This window comes from Trichosurus vulpecula, chromosome 5 (genome assembly GCF_011100635.1).
Source record: "Trichosurus vulpecula isolate mTriVul1 chromosome 5, mTriVul1.pri, whole genome shotgun sequence".
In the NCBI taxonomy this organism is placed as follows: Eukaryota; Metazoa; Chordata; class Mammalia; order Diprotodontia; family Phalangeridae; genus Trichosurus; species Trichosurus vulpecula.
The window spans coordinates 97,315,719-97,328,468 of record NC_050577.1 but is presented as its reverse complement, the minus strand read 5'-3'; the positions used below and the strand labels follow the sequence as shown (position 1 = coordinate 97,328,468).

At 37.8% G+C, this 12,750-nt stretch overlaps 1 protein-coding gene across 1 annotated transcript in view; it reads left to right on the top strand.

Moving 5' to 3' along the window:
* The window catches only part of LOC118850957 (contactin-associated protein-like 2), a 75,408-nt gene extending 64,017 nt beyond the window's left edge, over positions 1–11,391 (top strand). Inside the window, exons 5-6 of the mRNA XM_036760568.1 lie at positions 10,465–10,701; positions 11,384–11,391. Of these exons, the coding sequence (XP_036616463.1) occupies positions 10,465–10,701; positions 11,384–11,391 (245 nt within the window). The remainder of the gene's footprint in view (positions 1–10,464; positions 10,702–11,383) is intronic.
* Positions 11,392–12,750: the final 1,359 nt, after the last annotated feature.

Sequence of the window (12,750 nt, the reverse complement as noted above, 5' to 3'; positions counted from 1 at the left end):
AAGGTTACTGTGCTTAAAGAGCTTTGCGAACTGGAGAAAATCACACAATTGTGACTTATTATTAATATGTCTACTGTGTCTGCTTTCTCACCACCTGTCCCTTAGCCCCCTGCAATCAGTCTTCTTCCCTACCATTCCACTGACAGACGACTTTTAAAACTCATTTGTGATCACCAAATCCAAAGGCTTTTTCTCAGTATTCTTTTTCAATGACCTGGCTATAGCATTTGACTCTATTGGCCTCCTCGAGATTCTATCTTCTTTTGACTTCCATGCAACTACATGATTCTTATTCTCCTCCTACAGTTCTGAGTACTCCTCCAATAGCTTTTCCTCCTTTTTCTGCCCCCATGTTATATGTCCTCAGCTCTATGATCTTCTCTCTCTAATCTCCTTCCTTCAGATAAATCATCCTTATGTTTCAACAATCTCTTCTCCACTGATGACTCCCAAATCTGTTATCCCTAGCTTAGAGCTCTGCCATTGGCTCCAGAGGCAATCCATACCCAGTAATTCTAAGGATTACTGAAGGAAAAAAAAAGATATAGAATCAAATTATAACAAGGTTAGGAGTACAGTGGAGCTAAAATTAGGAAAAGACACAGGACCTATAAAGGAAAAATGGAAAAGTCTATTTTTTTCCTAGCAGCTCAAGGTGTGTTATGAATAGCCAAAGCAAAGTTAATTAGAGGCTAATTGCCAGAGTGTATCTCCTTCAGATCCAGAGACACATACAAAAAACGGTGCTGCCCAAGGTCCTACAAGAAAGCAACTCTAATGCAACTTCAAAGAAGCTTTTCAGCAAATCAGACCTGTGGAAGGTGATTCCCTAAGTTACTATGATTACATTTGACAAAGGAAAAATTTTATAGGTGGCTTATAAAATTAACAAGGGTACATGTTAGTATTCATTTTGTTTCATTTGTAATGTTGCTCTGAAAATGTAAATCACAAAAATTGGGTAATATTGCTTAGCTGTTTGTATTCAGTTTCACAGAGGAATGCCCTGTGTTAGGGAATACAGAGATAAATAAGACCCTGCCCTCCAGGAGCTCAGCCTCTGATTTGATTAGATCACTACATTTTCCCATATTCCTTCATAGTATGGAAGAATCGACTCCAGAATTGTGAGGGCTACTTTATTACCCACACAGCCTTTTACCCTAAGCAGTGGTAAAGAGCCCAAGTGCTGTGTAGTTTCTCAGTAAAGTGCTCTTAGCTGGAGTGGAAGATCCCACAAGCAACAATAAGGGGCCAGGGTACATAATTAATTACTTTGAGGCTGGTCTGTTTGCTTGGAATTCACAAATCCTTCCTGTCCTGTATGCTGAGGCAAGGAGAGATACCATGCAGAAATGAAGATAAACTCACCAAAAATCAGGAAATGCTGTCTGAAGAAATTCAGTCCAAGAAATTGGATTTTTGAGAAGTCCAACTCAGCACTCTTTGTATGTGAAATGCATGTCAGATGATACTTCCTATTGTTGGGCTTCTTAGGGAATCATTAGTCAATCCATTTCAGTCTCCTTACAAATTTGCACTGAATTTGTGCAAGTCAATCTCCTCCTTGCATTTTTCTTCCAGAGATTTAGGACTCCCCTGAATCAAGGTTTAACCTGGATTAAGTTACTAAAGTTAGAACTTTAGTAAATTTTCAGTTCACTCCCAATATATGTGATATTGATCATTATCTTGGGTCTTTTTGCTGTGGTTCCTATAAGCAGTTCCCATAGTTCTTTATACAAAGAGTGGTGATTAAGTCCCATTTTTTTTAAAAAAAATTCTTGAATGTATGAATAAATGAATGAATGAGGGCAAAATTCCCTTAGTAAAGACTGGAAAAATTAAGCAACAACTAAGAAGACTGTTAGAAGCTTAGGATCCCTCAGAGCAAGAAAGATTTATTACTCCAGCACAATTCTTGTTTATTATTCTTCCCTTTATTGATCCCTTAAATTTAATACCTGCTGTTTTTATTTTGTTTCCTCAATCCTCTGTAATAATTGACTGTGATGTCATTCATTATAGATAACCACAATGTTTTGTAATTATTTTTAATTGCAATACTTGAATGCCAAGCCATAAGATCATTAATTTTACAAATTAAGTTCAGATTTTCATCTCATACAATTTTCATAGATACAATTACTATTCATATAACTCTTAGTACAGAGGGTGAGCATGGGCTCTCTATTGAAAATAGAAAATTGTAACTGTTGCAACTAATAAAGGTTTGTGTGACCCTGTTTGATATTTTTTACATGAGGATCCAGAATTTGAATTTTTGACACTAGTTACTCTAGCAGATTCATGTACTACACAAAATGAAAAGTTGAGAACAATCAATTAATGATGTAATTTTAACTATAATACATTCAAATCATTCTCAATTGAATATAGTGATCATCTTCCTGTCAGAATTTCTCTTTATGTCAATCAGGGCAGTGGTGGCAAACATTTTCTTTTCTGTCAAAGGCCACCTGCATTTAAAAAGAAATAGCCACTTAGTTCAGTTCACCTATATTTAAAAAAAAACACTAATAGTTCCACTTCTCTATTTTTTAAATTAAAATCAAATAACAAATCAATGTTTGACAAAATCAACAACTAAGAAATATACTTCAAGTCTCTGATAAAGGAAGTTTTTTTTTTTTAAGTATGGGGAGAAAAGAGGGCTGGAAGAAAAGGAAGAGTGAATAGAGTACCGGCCCCAGAGTTGGGAGGACCTGGGTTCAAATCCATCCTCAGACACTTGATGCTTACTGGCTATGTGACCTTGGGCAAGTCACTTAACCCTGATTGCCACAACTCCCCCCTCAAAAAAAAAAAAGGGAAGAAAGGTGACAGAGATAATAAAGACACAGTTCAATTCAGTAAGCATATATTACATGCCTTCTCTGTGTATTTAGGATGATAGAGTTAAAACTGGAAGGGAGCTCCTAGTTCTCATTTTACAGTTGAGGAAACTGAGGTCCAAAGAGTAACTTACCCAAGGTTCTGCAAAGTAATGTCGTCCCAACTGGTAGACCCAGGATTTGTTCCCTCAGGGCAAAGAAGTTCCTCACAGACGACAATTGTTTCAGTTTTGTCTTGGTATCCTCAGTACCTGGCCCACAGTAGGCATTTAATAAATGTATATTGAAAATAACCCATCACGACTCTGGAGCATTTGACAATGCAGCATGCCTTCTGCCTTTCAGGAGAGATAGAAATCTGTGCCAACCACTGAGGATGAAAAGATAAAACCTGAAACAATCCTTGCTCTCAAGAAGCTTACAGTCTACTAGAGTATACTGATAAGTACATTGATAAATAAATGTAAAGTTTATACAAAGTATATACAAAATCGTTGGGGGGAGGGGGCACTAGCAAGTAGGTTACACACAAAAGGAGCAACCAAGAGAATCATTCAGAGGATAAAGAGAGAGCTAGGTATATACCCAAGAATGTAGAAAGACAAAGACACAAAGATGTACATGCAGAAAAACACTGAGAGTAACATATATGTATATGGACAAAGAGAACAGGAATACACAGAGAGGCACATAAATATGAAAAGGCCTTCAAATGGAGAAAGGTATCAGGAAAGGCAACCAGGGAGACCTAGTATGTTTGGTGGTAATTGTGCTCCCGGCACTCCCTTGGCTAGGATCATCAGAGGCAGTTATTATCTATTGTCCCTCCCATTTTAAATGCCAGTGATCTAAACAAAAAATTCATAAAACCCTTTTTTAACTACAAGCAAAACAAAACAAAAATAAAAACTTTTATTTTCAAATTTCAAAAGTTTCTTTTGGAAATCAATCTGTGTTTGCTTCACCATCAAGTTCTGATGGAATGAGTAGGGGTTTAGAAAATTCCTTTTGAGATTGAGAGGCATTGAGCAATTTACTAGCTTTACCCTTTGACCTAAAAAAGCTACCATATTGCCTTATCCTTGTTCTCTGGACTATCAGAGCTGCCCCTTCTATTCTACTTGCAAGTCTCAGTTTGAAATCAACATTTATTTCTGTTCTGAGCTTTTCTTTCCTTCTTGGCCCCTTTTCTTGTCCCATTCCCACTCCAATCAAATCCAATTTTTTTGGTCTAGCTGGGACCTATTGTTGATGAGAGCCCAGAAACAACAAAAGCCCAGTAGGGGGATAATACCTTTAGAAATAGATGGTTAATTTTTTTTCCAAATGTTGTTAGCCCTGTGAAGACACAACTGTATAGGGAAAATTTTTCAAAGACTATTTTGTTTTACAGTCGTAATGTCCAATATTGTGTTTTTGCAACTATAAGTTTATCACGCCAGAGTTTCCCTAAGGCTATCTGACAGCTTAGCTTGGACAAGGGCTCCCTGGTGTGTCAAAAACAGGCATATAATTCTCCCACACACTTCAGACCCCTCCAACAAAAGAAAATAGCTTCTTCAGATCATGTTGAAGCTTTTTTAAAAAGACTGATTCAAAGATATTGACAGCTTTGGATAGCTAGCAGCCAGAAACATTACACCCATTCAAGCAATTAAACATCTTTAAATGACATCTCCCTTATAGCAGACAAGGACACTAAATTGTTGGAGGCCACCAAGAGGGGGGACAAAACTATAACTGACCTGGACTGCTTTTTCTAAGTAGAGACTTCAGAAAAATATAGAAATGCCTTTATGAAGAGTAACTAAATTTTATGCATTATTATGTGATCAAAGGGCAAACAAGGCCAGGAATATCCATTGAAAGGAACATGAACAAACTGCTCTAGCTCTAGAAGATAAAGACCTAACTAAATTTATTATTCTATGATTTAAAAAAATAAATGCAACACTTAGATTTTTTAAATGGGTAAACAGTACGAAGATTTATTATAAAAGTTTGGGTTGGTTTTTTTTGTTTTCTTTTTAAGAAATTACTTCTACCAGAAGTCTGGAGCACATGACATTCTTGAAATACTCTACCTTCCTTATTCAGAAGTCACTTTATTCTTTGCTCTGAAAAGTAGGAGACATCACATCTATGTCAATCAAATACTCCAATGGATCCATGATCTCACTGATTTGAATGTCCTCTCCAATAATGCAACTCAGTACCTCAGCAGATAGAACACTGTGCCTGGATTCGGGAAGACCCAAGTTCAAATCCAGCCTCACACTCAATGATAGAACAGCTAGCTGACTCAATGGATAGAGTGTCAGGCCTAAAGTCAGGAAGACTCATCTTCCTGAGTTCAAATTCTGCCTCAGACACTTACTAGCTATATGCCCCTGGGCAAGTCACTTAACCCTGTTTGCCTCAATTTCCTCACCTGTGAAATGGACTGGAGAAGGAAATGGCAAACCACTCCACTCATCTTTGCCAAGAAAACCCCAAATGGAATCACAAAGAGTTGGATGTGACTGAAACAATTGAACAACATTTAATGATGGTGTTATGCTGGAAGTCACTTAACCTCTGTCTACTTCAGTGTCCTCAACTATAAAATGAGGATAAAAATAACATATCTGCATCCTAAAGTTGTCAAAGATCAAATCAGATAATATTTATAAAGCACTTAACATGGTATCTGGCACACAGTAGGCACTTAATAAATGCTTATTCTCTTCCATTCACTTCCTTTCACAACCTAGCCATGCTTCCTCATCCTGGGGGTCTCTTGTCCGAGTCTTCCCATGAGTACATCACAAGAGGTCTACCCAATTTGCTGGAGGGCATTTTTGCTTTCCTTTTACCTCAGAAGGATAAATAACAGGGAAGAGCTCTGGCACTCTACTCATCTTCTTTTACCTTTACCATCTGACTAGTCCATTTTTTTCTTCCTAACAACCCATTCCTCAATGACATATTTTACTTCACTCATAAAACATCCCTCATTGGTCATATGTTGCTGCTTGCTCTAAACCACCATATATACTCTTCCATTGCCCTCCACAAACAGTAGTCATTTTTAATACTTCAGCATCATGTATACCATGACCCATTGCTGTAGTGCATCCCCATCAAAATGTTAGCATTTAAAGGATACACCTTGGCTTTCATAGAAAGGTGGCATCCTTAGAGGAGCTTTGCAGTTCCCCAAAGGCAATCCAGCCCTCTCTCTCCTTTTGAAATGTCCTTCCAGCTTGCTATCCATACTGTAATGTTTGCTGATGGACAAGTGTTCCTTCAGATTGTCCATTCACACGCATGTTATGATCTGAGGAAAACATCTTCTTTATAGTGATTTCAGATCTCTTCCAAGAGGTCGTACACTGTTCTAGGCATTCGTCCAGTCAGTCCATGCCATACACAAATGTAAGCATTACCATCTACAGTAGGGTACTTAACCTTTCTTGTGCCCTGGACCTCTTTGGCAGTTTGGTGAAGGCTACAGACCATTTCTCAGACTAATTGTTTTTAATTCATAAAATGAAAAATGTCAAATTACAAAGGCATTCAGTATGTTGAAAGATAGTTACTAATATACATATGTGTATGTATAGCATATACATTTGTATAGATATAGATAGACAGGCAGATAGATATAGAAAGAGAAGACAAGAGATTAGGAAGAGAGGGCGAGAGAGTATGTCAAGGATCCCAGGTTAAGAATTCCTGATTTAGAGGGAATCCTTCAACTTGGACTCTGTGAAGAATCTCCCTATTTTATGCTTCATCTAGAGCATCATCAGACAGAACTATTTCTGTTTTCTTGCTATGTCTTTCAAAGTCTAAGATTTTTTTCCCTACTGTTTTGATATTACATTGATTCCTTAATGCATTCACAACTGTGTTGCCTCCAACGTGGTTCTCTGCTATGTATACTTGGTCCAGTCCAGCTGCTTTCCCCATTATATTATTCTTGCTGTAATTTCCACCTTTCCTATAACCAATGAGTAAGTTAACTAGCATTTATTAAGTGCCTACTATGTGGCAGGCTCTGTGCCCTGTGGATACAGGGAAAGGCAAAAACCTGTCCTTGCTCTCAAAGAACTCACCGTATAAAGACAATGGGCAGGGTGTGGGGAGAGGGCAGGGTTAGACAACATGAAAACAGCTATGCACAAGACAGTGCTTTTAGGGTTCTAGTGTGTTAATTCCCCTTCCTTTAATGGATAAAACTACTTGCTGTAATAACTTTATAAATCCTTTCCTCTTTTCTTTTATTTCTTGACTTACTAAACTTTTTTTAAATTGGTTTTCACCTCCATTACTTCTCTTTGCTTTATAAAATGACACTGCTCATGATCGTCTGACATCCTCCTTATTAAGATTTTGCTAATGAATTTATATTCTAATTTGACATCATCATTGATAGTCTAATCAAATTGAAAGATTATCTGGCTTGGAATTCTCTCTTCTCCCCTCTGATACTTAGAAAATCTTTATTCTCCTTCATGTAAATGAGTTTGTACTACTATCATTTATTCCCAGAATTCTTGACTTGAAATCCATAAACTTGGTTTTGTTGTTATTGTTGTTGTTTTAGTATTTTGAAAACTGTTTCTCAGGAGAATTGATTTCCTTTGTAATCCTATATGTTTTATTTTATGCACTTAAAAATATTATTCTGAGGGGTCCATAGGTTTCAGCAAATTGTCGAAAGGGTCAATGATGCAAGAAAGGTTAGGAATCCCTGGTTTATTCAAAGGCTACCATATACGCTCACCAGTTATTACAAAGAGGAATCCTTAATATAATTTTTAAAACAAAATGATTACTTTTTGGAAACAAATCTAGCCAATTTTTATTAATCAAGTCATCGACCAAGACCAGGAATTTCATTATCTAGCTACGTGGTATTTTTCCTTTTTTAATTAAAATGTTCTCTTAAGAAACCCACATTGAAATAAAATAGGCCACAAAAAAACATGTTACTCCTTTGAGGAACCTTTGGTTTCAACCATTTACATCTTCTCTTCACCAACTAATTGAAACCCTCCACACCTCCTCATCCTGCAAAATTGGAATTTTACCACACAAAGGTAAGAGCTATTGCTCAAAATATTTTCTCACGCAAAGCGCTGGCCCAAATTTACTATATTACAGGAGTGTGAAGCAGCAACAGCATGGAATCAGGAAGACCTGGGCTCATATCTTACCCTGGCAAGTCACTTAACCTCTCTGCTTCATTGTACTCATCTGTAAAAGGAGGGGGGGGTTAATGCAATGTCCTCTAAGGTCCTTTATAGCTCTAAATCTTCAATCTTATGCTTTCCTCTTTTTTTTAGAAAAAAATGGCTCTCTAGCACCCCCACATTTCTGATCTAAACAAAACCATGGAGCTGGAAAGTATTATGCAGGCCGTTTCAAAGTGAAAATGTACTCTCTTCAAGTAATCCCTATGTCCTTATAGCCATAATTAAATGCTTTTTAAAAAGACCAACTTGAAAGACCATCTCTAAAAATGGCTTTCAAAATGGAAGCTCATCCATATGTCAGATAGAGTTTTCCATTATAGGATAAGGTAATGAAAGAATGACAGCAAATCACCCCACCTGGTCAATTTTAACTTGCCCAAATTCACACAGACGTTTATAGTGATCCCTTTCCAAACCAAATTCACTCTCATATTTGAAGAGAAATTCACCTAGATTCCTCTAGTTCAAAGAGCTATTTCTGGGGAGCTCATATGGTAGAGGATCCAGTACAATCCTTTTTCACTCTGTCCTTTTTATTTAGAGGCTTATCAGAATGCCCAGAGCCTAATTTTAACTGGAGCTGAGTTAAGATTAACTCCAGAAAACAAATGCTAAATGTTGTCTTTTACATGTATCCATCACTTCTAGAATCTCTCTCCTACCTGTTGCTATCTCCTTTCCTTCTCCCTCATTCCCTCTCTCCCTTTTCCATCCATTCCCTCCCACTTCTCTTCCTCCCTCCTTCCCATTCCCCTTCCTCGTTTCTTCTTCTTCTCCTCCTTTATACCTCCTTCCTTTGCCCTCCCTCCCCCCTCTCCTTCCCTTCCTTACTCTCTCGGTCTTTCTCTCTCTGCCTTTCTCCCTCTAGTCCTATTTTTCTCCCCAGCACAATTTCTCCACCTAGCCATTTACATATCTTTCCTTACACAGTTCAGGCATCATGGTTGTGTCTTTGAGCTTAGGTCTGGGACCAGGTAAAAATATATGATTGCTTTCTTAGAAATTCTAATCATTTCATAGGATCATGGAATTATAGCTAGAAGGCACCTGAGATGTCATCTTACCCAATCCTATCCTATTACTGAGTCCTAGGGAGGTTAAGTGATTTGCCCAGGGTCCTTGTAAGTGGCTGATCCAGGATGATAGCTTCAGTTATGTTAAATATTATATTGAAATTGACATGACTTGTTCTATGAAATTTTCACAGAAATGTTACCTATTCCATGTTCAGAAAATCACTCTGCAATATCATAAAAGGGAATCATGTTATGGCAGCTAAAGGTCTGGCACAACAGTCAGAAATACCTGGGTTTAAACCCTGCCTCTGATATATACTGACTATGTGACCCTGAGTAAATCATTTTACTTTTCAAAGCCCCCACTTAGACTATGTAAGACAAATTGCTTATCTCTCTCGCTGTAGACTTTAATACCATGAATTCCTCACACCAATGAAATCACAGATCAGGCTCAGAGATTTAGAGCTAGTAAAAAACATAAAGGATCATCTGTTCCCATCCTCTCTTTTGATACATGAGGAGACTGAGGCATAGAGAAAATAAATAATAAGTCAAAGGTCAAATGGGTAGTAAGCAGCAGAGTTGGGATTTGACCTGGGTTCTTTGTCTCTAAAACCAGAACTCTTTTCACTCTTTTAAGTTTTAATAATAATAATAATGTCACCTCACTTTATAGATATAATTATACTCATTCTTTGTTCTATAAATTTTTGACTCCAAGTTAGAAAACCTAAACTGAACTAATAAGAAGTGTAATGCAGTTAGCTTCCTTCTACTTAAAATTGTAAATTTGGACCAAGGACAAGATGCTGTAATGTAGAACGAGAAGAAGGAGCTTTCTAAGGCAAGTATCCAGATACCCAGTCTGGTTTCTAGTACATTTGTGCCTTCTGACTAATTGACTTTTTAACTATGCTAATATATTCATGTCTCTCTGCCTTTTTATTTTTCTTTTAGTAGATTGTGCTATGGGATTGAATGCCTAAGATTAAAGAGCAAAGACTCACAGAGATTTTTTTCCATCCACCTTCCTATAGGAAACCAGACTTGACATCCAAAACAGCTTATAAAATGTCTAGATATCTCCAAATATTTTATTTCAGCTGCAAATTCAATTGCCTCTCAAAAGAGGGCCTTTTTTTTAATTAGGTGCCACAGCCTAAGGGGGAAAAGCTTCAACTTAGTAGATTTTGACAGAACCAACTTGAAAGTAAGAATGCTAGGATTCTCTTAACATTCTCAATTTATCTTCTACCACAGTTGTTCAAGGCATGATTAGCTCTGTGAGGACAGGGACAATAATGAAGCTTATTAAATCTGGTCTCTCTCTCTTGTGTTGTCTCTCAGGTGCTGCAGGAGGCCAGAGGGGATTTCTAGGTTGCATTCGCTCCCTTAGGATGAATGGGGTAACTCTTGATTTGGAAGAAAGAGCAAAGGTCACTCTAGGAGTGAAACCTGGGTGCTCAGGCCATTGCACCAGCTATGGAATGTACTGTGAGAATGGAGGCAAGTGTGTGGAGAAGTACAATGGTTATTCCTGTGATTGCTCCAAGACCGCCTACGATGGACCGTTTTGCATAAAAGGTAAGATGGGACTAGTTGCGATTGTTGCTGTTTTTCCATGCTTACTATTGTTCTTCTTCATGGGCCCAAATCACCCATTTGGTGAAATAGAGTCAGCCAGTCACAAATGGGGCTTGACCTGGAAAGGAATGGTGCTCAAGATCCCACTACTGCAATAGGTATGAAGTTAACACTTTCATCATCTTCATTATCTAGTAATCCTCACAAAGGAAATAGTTGTACTTAATTTCTCTTAATTCTCTTAGTTCTCTTAATTTCTCTCACATTCTACTAGACACCTGACTTGAGTATCACAAACTAAATAGCCAGTTCTCACCCTGTTGATGAATGGTACAATGATTGACATCCAAAAGATGGCTTTAAGTTTGACTCTGACATATCACTGAGGTGGGGGGTGGGGCAGTCAGGATACCAAAGAGGTAGCATGGTAATGAAGTAAATAGAATTCCGGGCTTGGAGTCAGGAAGAGCTAGGTTGGAATCCCACCTCAGACACTTCAGAGATGGCCTGGGTGAGCCACAACCTCTCTAAATCTCAGCTCACTCACTGTAAAATCGCAGGGATAATAGCACATGCTTAACAATGCTGTTGTGAGGATTCAGTGAGATAATCTATGTACAGCACCTTCGGACATTATATAAATGTCTGTTATAGGTGTTAATTTTGTTGCCATTCTTTGTAGCTCTTTGACCTAAGTTAGTAGTAAAACACATGTTTATGTCTGTCTTTAATGCTTCTGGGCTATGAGTCTGAGGTCAGTTTAACCACTTAAAAGCATCTCATTAGGTCTCCTCTTGAGAATACCTAGGTCTTGTGAGTGAAAACACACATTTTTCTAAGAGACCCTGACCAAGTAGACAATCCAGGTTCTCTGCTAATGGTCAAGCAGACTGATCATGAGTGGTCCTCTAGTTTCTTAATAAATAGTTCCTTTGACTCTATATTGTAGTCTTTCTTTTTTCCATTCCATCCTTCATACCATTTGTAGGATGATCTTTTTTTCTTGGATCAATCTGGTAATATTATTCAGTTTGTCAAAAACCTTCAGTGGTTCCCAACTGCCTATGGAGAAAAATTCAGCTTCCTTTTTTTGACATTCAAGGCATTATAAAATATGGCATTACCCTGTCTTTCCAGTCTTATCTCATACATCTTCCATCTGTATTCCAGGCAAACTGAGTTACTCTCTATCCCACAAACACACGCTTGTGTTCACATCTGCTCATCTTTGCATGTATTCATTTTTACCTAGGATCCCTCCATCCCCCTCCTCCTCCTCCCTCCAGACTTGTTGAGTATGTTCCTTAAAGGCCAACTCACATCACCTCCTACCCCTTCTCCCCCAGACAGCCATGACCTTCCCCTTCAGATGACAGGAGACTTTGTTTTGCAGCTTCTCTGAAGGCACATATCCTATATTAGGTGTTATAACTCTCTGCACTGGTGTCATCTGCCATTTAGGGCAGGAACCATAGATTACCTAATTTTTGCATCCAGTACAATTCTCAATTCACAACAGGTGCTTGATAAATGGCATTTGTTGTTGTTGCAGTTGACTTTAGGAACCCAACAGTATAATCTTTTCATAAACCCTGTGTTAGTATATGATCTGGAAAATTCATGTAATTTACTGATTACTTAATTTTCCTGTACCTAAAATTAGAAGAAAAAAGAAAGGGCAAGGAGGGAGAGTTTCCACTTTCCTGGTTTGTGATTTAAATATGAGTTAAATCCCTATTTGCCTTGTAAAGGAATGTAAAGCTTTTGGGTGAAGTCTTCCGTGAATGATTGTTGTATCTCTTAATAAGAAGCTTTACATAAACACCCCATTCATAGGGTCTGTGCCATGATGAATACATGAAGAGTTGTTTATACTAGCATTAGTCTTATACAATGCCACCCAGAGAGGATGCATTATTGGAAAATATCCTCTATACATCCAGGCTACATCTGGCATTGCTTTTAATATGGTAATATAAACGATGTTAGATGGGTATGAAAGAAAAGTACCAAATAGCAACAAAAGTGGGAAAGGAATCAATTGAAGAA